Source organism: Odontesthes bonariensis, chromosome 21 (assembly GCF_027942865.1).
Source record: "Odontesthes bonariensis isolate fOdoBon6 chromosome 21, fOdoBon6.hap1, whole genome shotgun sequence".
NCBI lineage: Eukaryota > Metazoa > Chordata > Actinopteri > Atheriniformes > Atherinopsidae > Odontesthes > Odontesthes bonariensis.
In genome coordinates, this window is record NC_134526.1 from 3,069,202 (window position 1) to 3,088,982 (window position 19,781).

Sequence of the window (19,781 nt, forward strand, 5' to 3'; positions counted from 1 at the left end):
TACTGACCCTAACGGTGATGGTTAACTAACCCTAACAGCGATGGTTTACTGACCCTAACGGTGATGGTTAACTAACCCTAACCGTGATGGTTTACTGACCCTAACAGCGATGGTTTACTAACCCTAACCGTGATGGTTTACCGACCCTAACGGTGATGGTATACTGACCCTAACGGTGATGGTTTACTGACCCTAACCGTGATGGTTTACTAACTCTAACCGTGATGGTTAACTGACCCCAACGATGATGGTTTACTGACCCTAACAGCGATGGTTTACTAACCCTAACCGTGATGGTTTACTGACCCTAACCGTGATGGTTTACTAACCCTAACTTTGATGGTTTACTGACCCTAACCGTGATGGTTTACTGACCCTAACCGTGATGGTTAACTGACCCTAACGATGATGGTTTACTGACCCTAACCGTGATGGTTTACTAACCCTAACGATGATGGTTTACTGACCCTAACGATGATGGTTTAATAACCCTAACGATGATGGTTTACTAACCCTAACCGTGATGGTTTACTGACCCTAACCGTGATGGTTTACTAACCCTAACAATGATGGTTTACTAACCCTAACCGTGATGGTTTACTGACCCTAACCGTGATGGTTTACTAACCCTAACCGTGATGATTTATTGACCCTAACCGTGATGGTTTACTGACCCTAACCGTGATGGTTTACTGACCCTAACTGTGATGGTTTACTGACCCTAACCGTGATGGTTTACTGACCCTAACCGTGATGGTTTACTGACCCTATCGGTGATGGTTTACTGACCCTAACGGTGATGGTTAACTAACCCTAACCGGGATGGTTTTCTGACCCCAACCCTGTCATGTTTTTGAATAAATCCAACCAGGAAGTGGAAAAGGTGTTTCAGTAAAAAGCCGTTGGGTTATTAACTGAACTCAGAGGTGAAAAAGTCTTTGTTTTGTGTTGGTCTTGGACGTGTGTCTCTCCGTCCATCAAACGACCACACAGGTTGCTTGTTCATACCCTGAAATATGACCCATAATGTCTTTCAACTAATTTTCAACTAATTAATCAAAAAAGTCACAAATTCCTGTGAGGGAGGAAAGTTGGGGAGGTTGATGACGCCTTTATGTAAAGAGTTTTCAACTGTTGGAAGTGAGTTCGGCAGCCAGATTCCACAGATTTTTCTCTTCTGAGTTACAATCACTTCATTCTATCACTTCCTGGTTGGGTTGAGATGATAACATCACATGTTCAGGGTTAAAATGGCCAGATTTTGTGTCACCGTGACAACTTGACCTTACACGCAGCTGCTTTCAGTTTCTTTGACCTTAATATTAGGTTGTTATTGACTGCGTTAAACATCCAATGAGACTTTTTTTGGGAGGACGGCCATCTTGCTTTATGAGGCCTCCATCCTGATCAGACTTTACACCTCTTGGCTCCTTCTACTGTCACTGGTCACTTTATATTTTTATATTTTTTATATTTTATATTTTTAAACAATTTTTTTTTTAATTCTTAGATAGTTTTGAAGTGCTTATTATTGTATAAACATTATTATTGCTTTATCATGTCTGCTACTGGATGCTTGAACAGTGGTGACCCAGTAGAAGCCATCTTCCTCCTGGTGATGATGTCGCTTTGGATCACGAGTTGTTCCAAACCTTCTCCTCACATTTCTTCTTCCAGAGCTGCTTCGGCTTTCTAACATGTTTTAAACAAAGCTTCATCTTTCTCATCCTAAAGTTCATAAACGGTTTGCAGCTTGTGATGAAGCCTCTGTATTTACTCTGTGAAGTCTCCCTGGTGCTGACTTGACTAACACGTCTTCTTCCTGAAGAGTCTTGTTTGCTTTGCTGGATGTTTATAAAGGGATTTTCTTTCAATCCTGTGATCTCTGTTGTCTTATGAGCTCTGTTGGCAAATCTAAAGAACAGCGTATGAACACAACTGCCATCGAGACGTCACTTTGGATACAGAAACCGTCTCAGATGTCATTCAGCCACTAACGTTCATGTTAAAGAACAGTTTCTGCCCCCAGGCCATCAGGCTACTCAACCAGTAATTCATTAGCACTCAAGCCACTTTAGTTATTTACTTATTTCCAACTGTATATATAAATCGCTGCACATTTCACTTAAATTTTTATGCACAGGTAAATTTGTTTTGTTTTTTTAATGCGCAGTTTTTCTACCTTATCTTCTTCCTTCTCAATTTATTTAATGCTGTTGGCGACGCCTCGTCACCAAGAATTTCAATGGATAGCATGACCCTGTGTCTCTCTGTACAGATGACAATAAATCTTGAATCTTGAATGAATCAAAAACTGCATCTGAATAAGTCGACTAAATGACCAGAAATGGAATCATCATCAGAGGTTTCTTTTTAGGAAAAGCTACACCTGAATTCTCTTCTGCCCTTCGTGTTTTTCTCACTTCAAAAGGTCGACTCGTGTACTGTCTGTTCTTGCATGACATACTAAATATGATCCTCCATTCCACTTCGCCTACAACCACGAAATCCCTCCACTTTCTTCCTCTTTATCGGCCTTTAAACAGCACTTTGACTGCACGTTACGGTCTGACAGCAGCCTCCACATGCTAATGACACACCCAGAATTACCTGCTCAAAGGGTGAAGAAATAAAGAAGAATAGAAACAGCTGTTGCTCAACTATTCTTGGTCTGCTGATAGAAATCAGGGATTAATAAACCCTTCCTTCTGTCTGTCTGTCTGTGAATACTTCCAAATTAAATCTGAGCTAAGTTTGATCAAACAGCTAAAAAATGGTGTTTTTCTCTGGATATTTCAGGGCCCACCTGCCTGCCTTTGGCCTGGTTTGTAGAGAGGTGCGTCTGAGGCATAAAGGCGTGGCTCCATGAGTTTGACGGGAGTTGACAGGAAGGCAGGTTACAGAGAGTCACTCCCTCATAAAGCAGCAGCAGTCACTCAGCGATCAGACTTCAGACACAAACAATCCCATGATGAGGGTCAGACTGTTCACGTACGGAGTCCTGCTGCTGGCCTTGGCAGCGACAGGTGAGTCCCTGCTCGTTCGTCGTGTTATTTATCTTAGTGAAGCAGTGAAAATAACTTTTTTCTAGTTGTGGCACATTCAGATAAGTCATTTGTTTGTGTTTGGGCAGGTTTAATCAGGCTAAAACTGAACGATTGTTTAATCTGTTTATCTGTGTCCACGGCGATGCTCAACATGAAAATCTAGAATATCCAGTTAGTGATGACACGTTATGTCCTGCTCAGTCAACGACCTGAACTCTTAGGTACAAAGATGAGGGACAAGTTCTTCTTCTTTGGACATTTTAACAATAGAACAAGACAACTGGAACAGCTGAGAAGGAAAAAAATCACATATCCTAAAAATGTTAGAAAAAGAACCATCCATCGATCCATTTTCTATCATTTTCCCAGCTGTCATTGGGCGAGAGGCAGGGCAGAAAAGGGTTATCTTTAAGGCTATTTCTGACTTTGTATCACATTTCAGAGGTAAATCCTGTTTGTTAATCTGACAGCTGCGATCATACGATCCAGAAAAACACAAATACATGACAAACAAAAGATTCAGGAATCATAAATCCAGAGTTTAAGACTAATTTGGGACAAGAAAATCTTACTTTGTTTGCTTTTTAGTGAGAAAAAAGCAAATAAAACTTGGTTTGAGTTTGGAAATTTGAAACATGTCGCTTCTCGAGGTTTAGCTACTGCGTTAAAAACTTAGGCTAAAACCGATCCATACGACGCCTACCACAGCATGATGCCGCCGCCCCCGTGCTTCACTGCAGGGACGGTGCCCTCTGTTCAGCTGACACAGTCAGGTGTCTATAAAAATCAAAATCTGTAGTTTAGTCAGTTGTTTTAATTGTTTTAATGCAATTAGTTCTTTAACAGCCCAACTTTACAGTCTTTAGACGTAAGAAAATAAATGAAGAATCTCAGTGAAAGTGGCTTTAGGGTCATGTTTCCCATCAGCTTTCTTTTAACGACGCTCTGTAGATGCTGACAGACCGAAGCTCTCTGCAATCTTACCCTGAGAAAGAGTTTCTGAACTTATTCATGATTCTCTGATGGAGTTCTCTTGTGCACATTTGAGCTCTTTGACTTTAACTTTTTTGTGTTGCTGCATCAAATTCACCTGATGAAATTGAAATAAAAATTCTCTGGACTCGTGTCTGTTGAATAAAGGTTAAAAACAATAATTAACAAACACGAAGGTTTAGCTGCATTCTATAAAACTTGTTTGTAATTTAAACTGTATTACCTGTGAAAAACAGTCAAAAATGGACCCTTCAAACAGACTTTAGAGACACAGTCCAAACTCAAAATCTTGGTTTTTCAGTACTTTAAACGTTCCAGATGAGTCTTCGTCAGCGTTCAGGACGCGGGTGTGACAGAAATTCCTGAAAGGATTCATTCAAAGATAAGAGTTTCAGCTTCAGTTTGAGCAGTTCCTCTCCTCACAGGTGTTTGACTAAAGTCAGGTCAGGGGACACAGGTCACAGTTTTACACTTTTGTCTCAGCTTTGGAGGTGATTGGTGCACAAAGTTTGCATCAGGCCTGAACTGGACACTCATTAAGAGTCTCAGGAGTTTGCTTTTTATCGAGCAGATCTGTATTTAATCTCCATTTAACATTGGAGACAAACATTAACCTCGTGTCATTTCACAGTACTGAAGAAAATTCATAATATTAAAGTAAAGAAACAACAGATTTAAAAAAGGGTTTGTTCTCTTGCGTAAAAAGATCCCCAGCAGAGGAGGAAGTTTTTGTTTTTCTGCTGATAGCGTTCATGTGACCATCACAGAATAATACCCAATATGAAACTTTATTTTTGTTCCGCCATGAACAACAACAACAACGGCAGCTTTGTGAGTCAGACTACGGGCTCATTGTAACCTCTCCTGTCCTGATCGGCATCATACGTGAAAATATTTGTCTCGGTAGAAACTGGGACAACCAGTTTGACTCTTTGTGCCTCTGAAAGTCTTTGTGAGTCATCGGATTAAAAAAGTCCCACATCAGTGCATCAGCAGATACTGAACAGGCAGAGATCGGCTCTGTGGATCCTTCAAAGGGTCACAAGATAAATCTGAGGGGTCCGGGTACGATCAAAAACTAAATTCTGAGAAATAACCTTTATTTGATTGGTGTCACATCGTTACATATTTATATATTTATATCACCCAAACTACTTAAAGCTCAGCTGAAGTGGAAACTTTAGCTAAACTGGATTAACATTAGGAAATAAAACTGAGAGAGACGCCATTTTCTCATCATGTCTGCTCTGTTTGAGCTCATCTTGTCATCTTGTGGTGCTTTCTTCTTCTGTGCCTCCAGCCTGGTCTCTTATTAAGATAGAAATAAGGCTTTAAGGAGTCTTCAGGAACAGTTCTCCAGGCTTCTTGAAGGACATCCCAAAGCTCTTCTTTGGATGTGGGCTGCCTTTTGTTGCGTTCTCTGCCAACATGATCCCACACTGCTTCAGTAATGTTGAGCTCCGGGCTCTGGGGAGGATTCATCCCTCCATCAGACCTGCTGCCACTGATTTTCAGCCCACTTCTTGTGTCCTTTGGCACAGCTCAGCCTTTTCTCCCTGTTTCCCTTCCTTAACCCTTAACCTGATTTAAAACACAACTTAATTTCTGAAAGGGGATATTTTTGTCCCAGACCATAATTATTCCTACTCAATAATTCCACTTTGCATTCCGTATTTTGAAAATACTGGCACCTAAAGGCTTAAAATTTGGGCAAAAAAGTTCAAATTGGCATCTAAAGGGTTAATTTTTTTTTAAAATAATTGAAAACTTGGTGGTTATGATCAGAACTGAAGTGGAATAAAAGATTTATGAAAAGAAATGCTTTAAGGACACACTGCACACCATGCTGAGATATGCCAAGTTTTCAGCTAACAGCTCTTTGGGAATCACCTTGTTGCTGCAGAAATCCTGTTTTCTGTCTGTCACACTGTGTTATCTTTGCTGTTTTTCACTCATGCAGCTAAAGAAATGGGAACAAATCTTAATTCCAGTCTAAAACCCACAAAGAGCTTCTAGATTATTCATTTCTGGTGGCATAAAACAGTTTAATCATTTCATTTATATTAATTGTTCCATAATTAGTCATTAGATTATATCTTATATTCCTTTTTTAGGCTTTAAATTAAATCTTATTTACTTTTTCTTGATGTTGTATAACATAACATTCTTATTATTGTCTGTTTTTTTCCTACTTTCCTACTTTTAGACGTGATAACGTTCATTTTTTGGGATTAGGATTTTTTCAAAACTGAATTTCTTATATTAATTTGACTCTTTTGGTAACTGAAAGCAGTTTTAACGTAAATGTACAAAAAAGTTGAAACTGCAGCTAAAGAAATGGGAACAAATGATGATTCATTATTAAGTAGGATAACACTTAAACATGTCAAAGCTGCTTTTATGCAGCACTTCAGCAGCTGTACTGTTTATCTGTATCTGAGAAGAAATATCCAGCCAGCTCTGAGATTACTTGTTTTAATGGGCAGCATACATATAAGTGGCATTTACCAACATGTCAGCTGACTGGCTCATGACCTCATTTCATGTTTAAAATGTTTTCTTGGAAGCGGAGGAAGAAGATTTGATCTTTTGTTTGGCCACAAATTCCTGACCTGACGCCTCACCCAGAGACGCAACACGTTGGGAGGAACAGCTAATCTCACCAGCAGAGGAAAAACCTGTTGGTTTTGTTCTCAGAAATGAGGATGAAAATATATTTACGCTCATGTTTTGTTTATTTTCTCCCCAACAGGAAGTGAAGCACAGCTGGATGGTGAGTGTTCTTCTTCTTCTTTTCTTTGACCAACAAAAATGAAACTTATTATTTAAAAATATAAAACATGGACTCAAGTTTGGGTTGAACTTTACCAGGTAACTCTGCAGATTCTCTGACATTTTATCCAGATTCCACGTGACTGAGTCACATTTTTAAATCCGGGTTAAAAACATTTCTGTTCTCATTGTCTTTGCATGAAATCTGCATGATATCTTTTGACTTTTCTAGACTGTTGCTTGTTTTTAAATTATTTTAAATTATTTTATGTTTCTCTTTATATTCTTTTCTGTATTTTAATGCTTCTTCCACTCCCTGCTGCAATGCTTTTATTTTATGAAAAGCACTTTTAATTGTTTGTACATGAAATGTGCTATATAAATAAATTTGATTTGATTTGATAAAATATTCATTTAAATCAGTTTCTGTTGCCTCAGCAGCATGAAAAACTAAACTGAAGGTGAATGTGGTCACTTATCAGGCAGCAGCATCCCCATCAGTTCCTCTCAGAATGTTTTAGATTTAGTTTGAAATGGAAACAAAAAGTTATTTCAGAGGGTTCATGACACAACCTGTCACGTTCTGAGGTTTACTCCCTTCAGGTTATTTTTAACTCCACCACACTGAAGCACTTCCTGTTCACCTACATATCCCCAGATTACCTCAGGAAAATCATAAAGATTCGTGCATCTTTATTTTGCGTGTTTGCACTAACCTTCAGAACACATGAGATCTGTCAGTAGACTCCTTATATTTGAGCTTTAATCTGCGGTCACCTGGTTTTACTGCTGTTTTATTTCATCATTCGTCTGAAACGGCTGCTCAGGAGTTTTTCTTATAAGATACAAAACAAGCAGCAACGTACCTGCTAAACAAATCAGGCGGATCATCTTTGCAGAGGCTTTATTTGTATACATTTGCCTACAGTTTGTGGTACTGCTCCGCTCAACACAAAGGCTGACACGAGGATCGTGGGAGGCGAGGACGCCCCCGCGGGTTCGTGGCCCTGGCAGGCCAGTCTGCACAGCGGCTCACATTTCTGCGGAGGATCCCTGATCAACAACCGGTGGATCCTGACTGCTGCTCACTGCTTTCCCTCGTGAGTTCTGATCAGCCACATGGCGTCGCCTGCCTGGAATCATGCATATCTGTGTCATCTCACACATTTGTAAAGGAGGGCTGGGCGAGTAAACTCGTTATTAACGCATTAATTATTTAACGCCGTTAAATATTTTATTGTGCATTAACACACGTTTTATTTTTTCAATTTAAAGAAAATTAAAAATTTTATTTTTCTTACAAATAAAAATTTTTTGGGGGGGGCTTTTGTGCCTTTAATGGATAGGAAAGTTCAGAAAGACAGGAAGAAGGGGCAGAGAGAGGGGGAATGACATGCAGCACAGGGCCTTTAGATGCGGGACTCGAACCAGCTGCAGCGAGGACTGTAGCCTCTTGTGCACGGGGCGCCTGCTCAGCCCACTACGCCACGGACCACCCCTGTTTTATTATTTATTTTATTTTTGTAAAAGTCCGTCGCTCACAGGCTTTTATTTTGTAAAAGTCTGTCGCTCACAGGCTTTTATTTTGTAAAAGTGTGTTGCTCTCAGGCTTTTTTTTTGTAAAAGTCTGTGGCTGAGAGGCTTTTATTTTGTAAAAGTCTGCTGCTCACAGGCTTTTATTTTGTAAAAGTCTGCTGCTCACAGGCTTTTATTTTGTAAAAGTCTGTTGCTCACAGGCTTTTATTTTGTAAAAGTCTGCTGCTCACAGGCTTTTATTTTGTAAAAGTCTGTCGCTCACAGGCTTTTATTCTGTAAAAGTCTGTTGCACACAGGCTTTTATTTTGTAAAAGTCTGTTGCTCACAGGCTTTTATTTTGTAAAAGTCTGTTGCTCACAGGCTTTTATTTTGTAAAAGTCTGTTGCTGTCTGCTGTGGAACAGGAAAAGAAAGTAATCGGCGGATCCACCAAACATGGAGAAGGGTACGGAACTTTTACTCGGCCATTTTCATTTTAAAGTTCTTCCAGACGGCGGAGTCGACAGAACCAAAGTCATCTGTAAACACTGCCAAGTTGAATTGTCTTCTCAGCGTAGTAGTTCCAGTCTAAAATATCACTTAAAGGCAAAACACACAACTGATAGCAGCAAGTCATTCAAGGAAACAGACAGTGGAGCGAGGCTTCTACATAAAAACTACAGAAAGATGCTGATGTTAAAAGTGTGTTTGCACAACAAATGTTATGGCACTTTCATTCATATGGCAGCACATTTAAAATAAAGCTAAATGCTAAAGGCTATACACTACTTTTGGATTCATTTTGGGATTCTGCGTACAAATGCGATTAATCGTGATTAATCAGGGAAATCATGCGATTAATTAGATTAAACATTTTAATCGTTGCCCAGCCCTATTTTAAACCTGACGTTTGGTTTTCTCAGCACCAGCACTTCTGGTCTGCGCATCTACCTCGGACGGGACACCCAGCAAAGCCTGAATCCCAACGAGGTGTCCCGCTCAGTGTCCGAGATCATCAAACATCCGAACTACAACGAAGAAACCAACGACAACGACATCGCCCTGCTGCGGCTGTCTGCCACGGTGACCTTCACTAACTACATCAGGCCCGTGTGTCTGGCGGCAGAAGGCAGCGTCTTCTCCGATGGGCAGAACAGCTGGGTAACCGGCTGGGGAAACACGAGGGACGGAGGTAAGGATCAACTGGGAACATTCGTGTTCCTCTATCCTGATTACAGCCACATCCAGCTGCCACAGACTTTACTGAAGTCTCATCAGCTAATATGTTCTTAAAGGGACAGTTCGCCTCTTCTGACATGAAGCTGTATGACATCCCATATCAGCAGCATCATTTCTGAACATCTTCTTACCCCCTGCTGCGTCCTGTGAGCAGAGTTCCAGCCTCGTTTTGGTGTTGATGAAGGTAGTCCGGCTAGTTGGCTGGGGTTTAAAGAATAAAGCGTTTTGCTTCTCAAAACAACATGCGTTCAAACGAAGGGAGAGAAAATAGGGCCAAGCGATTGTGAGGTCTGACTTTTTCCTGGAGAACCATTTTGTGATGCAAATGTATTACTCTGTTGAACATTTTTTCATTAATTCGTCTTAAAGTATTGGTGAAATAAAGACACAGGTCCAGGTTAAAAAAACAACAACAAACTTCTCCTTTAACAAAGATACTTATTTCATTCAGTTAATTTTGTTATTTTATATTAAAGTGAATTGCTGCATAATAATTAGTTTTCCAGGTGTTCATGTCACTCAAAAATATGCATCTAATTCAATTCAGGTTCGAGTCAAATAGTTAAAAAATTGTTTCACTCACAAGTAAAGGGGCTAAAAAAATTCACCAGGCTAAGAAGGGTGAAGGCAATCGGTTTCAGCCGGCCGTTCTAATGAGGAGTCCCTTATTTATTTTTCAGGGAGTTGGCAACCCTAGATGTCATACAGCTTCATATAAAAAGAGGCGAACTATCCCTTTAAATCACACAGAGCCTTCAGTTAGTCCCCAGCCCTGTGAGGGTTTTACCTCTTCTGTTGCATTACAACCTGTAACTTATATGGATGTGTTTGGGGACTTTATGAGAATATCCCAAACAAAATAGACCAAATTATGAGGGAAAACGAAAAGAAAAATCATTTTTAAGCAGTGCATGAGGAAGTGTTACCATTTACAGTCTGAAGTCGCATTATTACTTAATTCATGTCCACCTGTGTGCCGCCCAGGTGTCATGTGACCTCAGTGTAAATACTGTTCCAGTGTCTGCAACACCACAAAGCAAAGTGTTGTGTTTCATGGTGAAGCAGACTGGAGACAAACAGACAACGAACCAAAAATTAATATTATTTCTAAGCAATTATGATGAAGCAGCAGGAAATAAAGGGAAAACGTGACGTTTAGACAATGATGAAGAGGCAAATATCCGAGGAGACAAAACCACGACAACTGAGGACATTGAGGGGTAATGACAAGAATAGAGTCACTAAAACTAAACCAAGGACTGAAAATAATTAGAAACTAGACAGAACAGATGCTGAATACAAACTCAAGTTCAACATGAACACAAATACGAGTTAAATACGTGATGACAGACTTGGGAAACAACAGTTAGAAACAAAACAAGACGCAGACAGAGTCTAACAAAAAGGCCCGGAGGCTAAAAGAGATCGTTTATGTGTCATCTAAACTTCCTAGCCGGTAACTGTGGCCATGAGTGGACACCATCGCCCCCTTTCTCTGCTCCCTCAGCAAACCTGCAGGAATTCGAGCGATCAGAGAAAACTTTATCCAGATCCCCTCGTTCTCAGGAGGCTTCCCCCAAGAGAAATTTCTCCCTTCTGCTCAACTAATTGCGAAGAGGAAACTATCTTTTTCATTATTTAAATTGGAGGACCTGTCGGCAAACCAGGCAATGAAAACAGATCTTAAAGCATTTTAGATCAGGACCTGTAAGTGTTCCAGTATAACTCGTGAAATGATCCAAATTCTCACCCAATTTACAGAAATAGCTTTTTAAGAACGTCCAAACGAAAGTGCATAAAGTCATTAAAACAACAGACTTTTATAAACTATAATTATTTAAATGTTTATGTGGGTAGGGCATTTTCTAATTTTTTTTATTTATTTATTTTATTTTTTAAGTTAATTTACATACGTAGATTTTTGGTTAGCGGTAGTTGATGTTATTGTCGTTTATTTTATTTAGTTATTATTATTATTATTACTATTATTTTTTTATTTACTCTTTTTCTTTTTATTGAGTAATTTTGTTTCTATAAGTAATCTTAATTATCGTGTTGGCACATGCTATGTTGTGTATTTTTCTTTATGGAAAACTAATAAAGTACAAGTCATAAAAAAACAAAACAACAGACTTTCCTCCACGTCAAAACCTGCCCAAGAGGTGTTTGTTCATGCACACAGATGAAGTTAATGACTGTGTTCAAAGAAGGTACGACCTCTAGTGGTCGTGAGAGCAACTGTGTGTGAGGGATAAAAATGGCGTCCATAAAGGTAACAGAGGCATTATAAAGAGAATTTATTCTAGCTCTAACAATGATTGTTTTATGTCCCGAACCAAGAGATGTTACTTTCTAAAGCCAACCAGAGGGTGATGACGTTTTGTCGTACCATCTTGTGTTTAAATGTAACCATGGTGACCGGTAAAAACAGCGCCCATGGTGGTGATTCCTGGAAAGAAGAATGTATTTTAGATCTAACCATGATCGTTGTCTAACCCTAACTCAGTGCTGTCGTTCCCGAAACCCAACCAGGAAGTGATAGCAGTGTGTTGAAGGCGTTAGCTGCTCCATCCACTCCCTGTCCTCCCTTATTATCAGAGCATTACTAAATCAAAAGACTTGAAAATGACGTCTGTTCTAATCTGGAAATGCTTATCTAAGTCGTATTTCTCTTCTGCTGCTTCTGAGGGAGGTACTTCTTTTCAGGACACTGTTATGAGTCATACTGAGGAATTGGCCTCTTCGATCCTTTCACTGAGGACTTGTAAAACCAGCTCCACCTGCAGCAGGTCATTTCCCAACAGCTGAAAATGATGTCCCCAAAGTTTCGCAACACGTTGGCACACATAACTGATATCTATTTGATCTGATGAGCTTTGATGTTCTTTGCATTTTTATGGGTTCAGGCCCCATTAATGTGTTGGTTCTCTTGTCAGTTTCCCTTCCTTCCCCTCAGAGGCTGCAGGAGGTGAATGTTCCTGTGGTGTCCAACACTCGGTGTAACGCTGCATACGGTACAATCACGGGAAACATGATCTGTGCTGGTCTGACTAAGGGAGGAAAGGACTCCTGTCAGGTGAGTGTGCAGCTGATGTCAGCCATGATCATCCCTGTGTTCGATCGCACCTCTCTGTTCACCCTCGGTTTCTGGTTCGGGGACATATGGACTGTAGCAGCAGGGAAGATAGAGTCAGTGAGCAACACAGGGATATCAACAGATGCGGGACAAAGTGCATCTATCAGGGCGGCTTCTGATTGGTTGGTCCAGCCTTTTAACATTTTCTGCGTCCCTTTTGGCCTTTTGTTTATATTTTAGGAGGTGGAAGGTGGCAGTATGGTTTGATTTACCAAACACTGGCTGAGAGATAGCTTTAGAAGTGTCTTTCAATTCAATTTAATTTAAGTTATATAATGCCAAATTACAACAAATCTCATCTCAAGGCCCTTCAAAGATACAGTCCAATTAAATTATCCAAAAATTCCAAATTAGTCCAATTCATACAGAGCCAATTAAAAAGTAGCCTAGCTAAAGAAAACCAACAGATTGTATTCTAAACTTCTCTCTGATCCAATCCCCCGTCCTGAGCGTGCAGAGAAAAACTCCCTTTTAACCAGAAAGAAACTCCCATCAGAACCAGAACCAGGAACCATCTGCCTGGCCCAGCTGGGGCTGAGAGGACAGGAAAGAGGGGACAACAAGCAGCGTAACACCAGGCCAGGGCCACCTGCTGAGAGAGAGAAACACAAGTTAATGACAACAATGATGTCATATGTACATGGAGAGGTGCATCATGGGAGCTCCCCCAGCAGGCTGGGCCTATAGCAGCAGAACTATGGGATGTTTCAGGGTCACCTGAGCCATCCCTAACTATAAGCTTTATCAGAAAGGAAAGTTTTAAGCCTAGTCTTAAAAGTGGAAAGGGTGTCTGCTTCCTGGACATTTACTGGCAGCTTATTCCTCAGAGAGGGGCCTGATAACTGAAGGCTCTGCCTCCCAAACTGGCAGCTGGTTCCACAGAGAGGGGCCTGATAACTGAAGGCTCTGCCTCCCAAACTGGCAGCTGGTTCCACAGAGAGGGGCCTGATAACTGAAGGCTCTGCCTCCCAAACTGGCAGCTGGTTCCACAGAGAGGGGCCTGATAACCGAAGGCTCTGCCTCCCAAACTGGCAGCTGGTTCCTCAGAGAGGGGCCTGATAACTGAAGGCTCTGCCCCCCAAACTGGCAGCTGGTTCCACAGAGAGGGGCCTGATAACTGAAGGCTCTGCCTCCCAAACTGGCAGCTGGTTCCACAGAGAGGGGCCTGATAACTGAAGGCTCTGCCTCCCAAACTGGCAGCTGGTTCCACAGAGAGGGGCCTGATAACTGAAGGCTCTGCCTCCCAAACTGGCAGCTGGTTCCACAGAGAGGGGCCTGATAACTGAAGGCTCTGCCTCCCAAACTGGCAGCTGGTTCCACAGAGAGGGGCCTGATAACCGAAGGCTCTGCCTCCCAAACTGGCAGCTGGTTCCTCAGAGAGGGGCCTGATAACTGAAGGCTCTGCCCCCCAAACTGGCAGCTGGTTCCACAGAGAGGGGCCTGATAACTGAAGGCTCTGCCTCCCAAACTGGCAGCCGGTTCCACAGAGAGGGGCCTGATAACTGAAGGCTCGGCCTCCCAAACTGGCAGCTGGTTCCTCAGAGAGGGGCCTGATAACCGAAGGCTCTGCCTCCCAAACTGGCAGCTGGTTCCACAGAGAGGGGCCTGATAACTGAAGGCTCTGCCTCCCAAACTGGCAGCTGGTTCCACAGAGAGGGGCCTGATAACTGAAGGCTCTGCCTCCCAAACTGGCAGCTGGTTCCACAGAGAGGGGCCTGATAACTGAAGGCTCTGCCTCCCAAACTGGCAGCTGGTTCCACAGAGAGGGGCCTGATAACTGAAGGCTCTGCCTCCCAAACTGGCAGCTGGTTCCACAGAGAGGGGCCTGATAACTGAAGGCTCTACCTCCCAAACTGGCAGCTGGTTCCACAGAGAGGGGCCTGATAACTGAAGGCTCTGCCTCCCAAACTGGCAGCTGGTTCCACAGAGAGGGGCCTGATAACTGAAGGCTCTGCCTCCCAAACTGGCAGCTGGTTCCTCAGAGAGGGGCCTGATAACTGAAGGCTCTGTTTGGAAAATATCCAACTGTGAGATCTTTAAGATATGATGGAGCTCGGTCATTAAGAGCTTTATATGTGAGGAGAAGAATATTAGAAGCTATTTAGAAGCTAAAACTGGAGAAATATGATCTCTCCTGTTAGTTCTCATCAGAACTCTGGCTGCAGCATTTTGGATCAGCTGGAGGCTTTTCTGAGAATATGTGTTACAGCCCAATACTAAAGAATTACAGAAGTCCAATCCTGCAGTAACAGATGCATGGAGCAGTTTTTCTGCATCACTCTGAGACAGGATGTCCCTGATTTGAACAATATTACAAAGATGAAAGAAGGCAGTCCTAGAAACCTGTTTTATATGCGAGTCAGAGGACAGATCCTGCAACAGAATTCTGCCTCTAAACTCTGATTTTACGGGTTTCCTTCTCTGATGTGTGCAGGGGGACTCAGGTGGCCCGTTGGTGAGTTTAAATGACACCAGATGGATTCAGTCCGGAGTGGTGAGTTTTGGAAAAGGCTGCGCTCAGGCGGGCTTCCCAGGAGTCTACGCTCGAGTGTCGGAGTACCAGTCCTGGATCAACAGCCAGATCAGCAGCAACCAGCCGGGCTTCGTCACCTTCGGGACGTCCTCCAGTTCAGGCAGTTTAACCACAGGAAAGGCGCACGGCATCGCCTTCTCCATCCCTCTGCTGCTGTCCATCCCATCGGTCCTCTTTAGTCTCTTCGTCCTCTCATGAGGCTTTTAATGAGCGCTGAGCTCACCGGATCAGACAAATAAAACCGACTTGGAGTCAAAATCTTTAAACATGGGGTCATATTTATTTTGAGAATCAGTCTTTCTAAAACAAGCAAAATTCTGATCATGGGCTAAAAAAAAAAAATTATTCTAATTTCATGTGTTTTAATCGTTTAACAAGAATCGGAGCCACAAATATGCAGGAAAAGTCTGTTTTCATTGATAATGAATCAGCAGCACTTACCTTTTACCTGCTAATGTGGAGCTGGATTCTGGGTAATTTCTGTTCTTTTTATTGTAAAATTACTCCAATAAATAACTAAATTAGATAACAATGTCTGATCAATAATTTCATGTTTTAATTGATTAAACCTGCAGTACTATTGAATGAAAAAGTAACGTATCGATTGTAATTAATCATTCCATCAGCAGTTTACTTTAAAACGCGTGATTGTCAACATACGAAAGGTTTTTACTGACCAAACTGAAAAATAGATGAGTTAATTATGCATCTCATATGAATGATTACTAATAATAAATAAGTGTAAACTGATTTGTGCAGACATTAATACATATTCTAATTTTTATTCGGCTTCTTTATTAATTTATCAACCATTTTTTACTAAATAAAATAAGATTAAACTAAACTTATTATGAAGGTGAAATATTACACGTGGAAATTAGAACTATTCATAAAAGCAATACATTTAAATTCACATTCATATGTTTTCAGGTCAGAATGAATCAAAATTCATTAACTTTATTAGATCTAGATTTAAATGACAACAAATGCTGAAAAGTTATGTTGAATGAAACATTTAAATTAAACCAGTTATGATATTCCATAATCTTAATACGAGGTACCAAAGTGTTGAATCAAGGATTAAATATTTTCAGGAATAAAAAGATTAAAGATGCAACGTCAGAATTGTAAAGTGGGAAGCATTAGGTGCACATTTGGTGACTGTAATAGAATTTAAAAGTTAATTTTCCCAATTTTTTCTCAAATTCAAACACTGACACAATATTTAGGGAAAATAATGAAACAGAAGTGTATATTTCTAAGTTTTTGTATCTTTATCTTTGGGTTTTACAGTATTTAAGTTAAAATAAAGCATAAAACCTACTTCATTACCAAAATCCTAACTGTCTATTTTGTCACTCTCTGGACACTCTTTTGTATTACAGCAAGCAGTTTTGAAACCTTTTTTTATTTTATTTTCTCAGGTTTTTAAAGTGAAACATTTTTCTGTAAGTTTCAGCTCTCTGTTTTCACGAACACAAATATTAAACGTTTACACTGATGCTGAATTGAAGCAGTTTCTGAACTGAGTGACAGTGAAGAAACCACCTGATTTCTGACTTTATTCATGTTTAATCTGTTTCTGTGGAGGAACTTTTACTTTTAACACCTCTGAATGTTTGAACTGACCACATGCAGCTGGAATCTGCTTTTTAAGCACTAATACATGAAGAAATCAGATCATATTGATGTAATTTATTCTCAGAGGTGGTCAGATAAACAGTGGTTGCATCTGTTTTATGTTGGGAACAACATTAAACAGTAGGAAACAACACAGACTGTGAACTGTCTGACATACCGACTGTGTGAAGTTAAATAATTCCTATTTTCCACATTTGAAGCTGTGATAGTTTAATGGAAACTCTTTGTTGTGTATTTCTGGAAGGTGGCTGAAAGTAAAGCCAATATGAAAAATCACCACACATTCCTTCTTCATGTTGTCTGTTTTTTTGTTCAATAAATAATGACACAGAATATGTCAGGTGTTGTTGATTTGTGGTAGATTTACCTCATTTTAAGAGCTGCTTAGAACCAGATGATTTCTTGTTTTATCAAAACTCTAAATGAGATAATAATAAGATGTATATATATCAAATAATAATGTTGTTATTTGAGTATTTGAGGAGCAGAGATGTTCAGAGGATCTCCAATATGACCATAAATGTGTTTAAAACAATGTTCCTCAGAGAAAGATTGGAAGGGATTTGCATATTTCTCCCTCTGCAGGGCAGATTATCATTAAAGCATTCAGGGAATCTGGAGGAGTTTCAGTGTAAAGGACGAGGGAGCAAGCCTAAGCTGGACCCCCATGACCTCTGACTGCTCAGACGGCGCTGCATCAAGAACCCTCATTCATCAGCAGGTGATAGAAGCACACGGACAAGGGATTACTGTGGGAAACCGTTGTCAAGCACTACGATACAGAGTTCCATTCACAGACTTTACTGTGCAGAGAAGAAGCCTGATGTTAACCTGGTCCAGAGGCGGACAACAAAGTATATGCTATATTCTACATTAATTTTGATGAATTTTTATGTTGTAGAGTTGTGAATTTATTTTATCAATGGAGAAATTGAGCAGCCTTGCTTTGTTGTCTACAGTAGTAGATAAACCCTCATCTTACATTGAAGCTCCCAGATCAAGGAAGTGACGTCGACGCAGCTTTAGCAGCAGAGAAGCTATTAGGCTTGTGTTGATAATAATAAAGTGAGTGAGTACAGACCATATTTGTACTACTGTAGAAGTTTGGTGTCATGGCATGTGATTTTAGTGTGGTAATTTTGGAGATACTGCCAGGGTCCATTAACCCTTGTACGAAGCTATTCGGGGTAACTCGGTAACTCGGCTGATGTTCGGCCAAGATCGGAAAAACTTCGGGTGGGCTACTTGACTGGATGTCACGGTTCAAATGACCTCATTGTGAATCTACTCCGAACAATCTCTTTAAATGCATAAAACACCCAATAATTATGGGTGCCAATGCCGAGGGGATTAGACACACATCTTACTCTGTTGCCACACTCTTATTTTTCCGTTTCCGCCCGAAAGTTTGGCGCGCTACTAGTCTGGCAGCGATGGTCAAACCGACATAAAAAGCACACCGCTGCGTGTGCATCGATCGGGAATGGTGTGCAATGACTTTTGGCTCTCATTAGTCACAAGAAATTCTGGCAAAATAAGAAAAATTTGTAAAATTGCGGATGGGAAAATGCATTAGAAATACTCGTTGAGTGCCAAAATGGCCTATATTAGAGACCTTATAACTCAGCCATAAAGCAGAACCCATACCTCATTCAAACTTTTTATGTGACAGGAGACTCTCAGCATTAACTGAATCAAAGGGTTTGTATATATATTATACAGCTGTGACACAACGGCAGTTTACGTTTTAGGGAGACGACATCTCAGCTCAGGTGTCTCTCCCACTCTACTGCTCACTCTAAATTCGAGACTGCACCAATTCCTCAAACAAATGTCTCTCATGTCCGAAATATCTATCCGATTTGGACAGATTTTTACTTCAAAACGTAGGCATTTTTGTCCTCTTTCACACAAAGTCATACTCATTGAGCTTTGGCACACAGATTTCTTACAAATTGCCTCTGAGCTCAGAGGTCGCCTCTCCATTTCCATTATAAACGTCTAAAATCATAAAATTCCAGTGAAAAATGATTTTAAAACTGCCATAAAAAACGAGCCACACATAATAGCCAAATGAAAATTACACCACTGGCTTCTGCCGTCTCCTGGGGCGCTCACAGTTAAAAAATTATTCGGATACGGCATTTACTTTTCGAACACCGACCGTTTTTTCGAGACAGTCGAGTGCAGTCAAAATTAGTCTGACCATATGCCAGTTTGACGAGCCGCTGCTGGTTCCGTCTCCGTAGCGACGCATTAGGAGCCTGCTCCTGTTACCGGGGCAACGCCTTGTTAGCCTGCTCTGTTCTAAGACTGCTTATGAGGGCAGAGCCAAGATGGCTGCCCTGTTATAACAGCTTAATGTTATAAATCTGATCTGCGTTTTTCCTTTAAACTGATACTGAGGGGAAGTTTGAAAATACCCACAATGCAATCGGAAAATGTATTGAAAAGTGCTTACCGAGGCCATTTTGAAAATGCCATAATAAAGTATTTTAAATAGGACCTTGATAAAAATGACATAGCTGTCTACAGCACACCTGTCTTCTCCATTTTGGGACTCGCAGAGGTGCAAAATTTAATGGGAAAAATCGATTGAAAAGCACTTAACAAGCCCCAAAATGCATTTTGAAAATGCCAAAAAAGCTGTATTTTAAACAGGACCTTGATAAAAATGATATAGCTGTCTTCTCCATTTTGGGATTGTCAGAAGCTCAAAATGCAACGAGAAAATCGATTGAAAAGTACGGTGGCCGAGAAGGGCAAAACAAAATTACAAACTCTGAAACACTTTTACATTTTGGAAAACAAAATAACATTTCCCAAAACAAATTAACATTTCAGAAAACAAATTAACATTTCAGAAAACAAAATTACAAACTCTGAAACACTTTTACATTTTGGAA

General features: G+C 40.6%; 1 protein-coding gene across 1 annotated transcript; it reads left to right on the forward strand.

Annotated features, from left to right (window-relative positions):
• Positions 1–2,909: 2,909 nt before the first annotated feature.
• Positions 2,910–17,210, forward strand: LOC142371054 (trypsin-like). The gene is made up of 6 exons (XM_075453646.1): positions 2,910–3,026; positions 6,793–6,813; positions 7,741–7,912; positions 9,250–9,518; positions 12,502–12,641; positions 15,136–17,210. Exons 1-6 carry the CDS (start codon positions 2,969–2,971, stop codon positions 15,430–15,432), a joined length of 957 nt encoding a protein of 318 aa, XP_075309761.1. The 5' UTR covers positions 2,910–2,968; the 3' UTR covers positions 15,433–17,210.
• Positions 17,211–19,781: the final 2,571 nt, after the last annotated feature.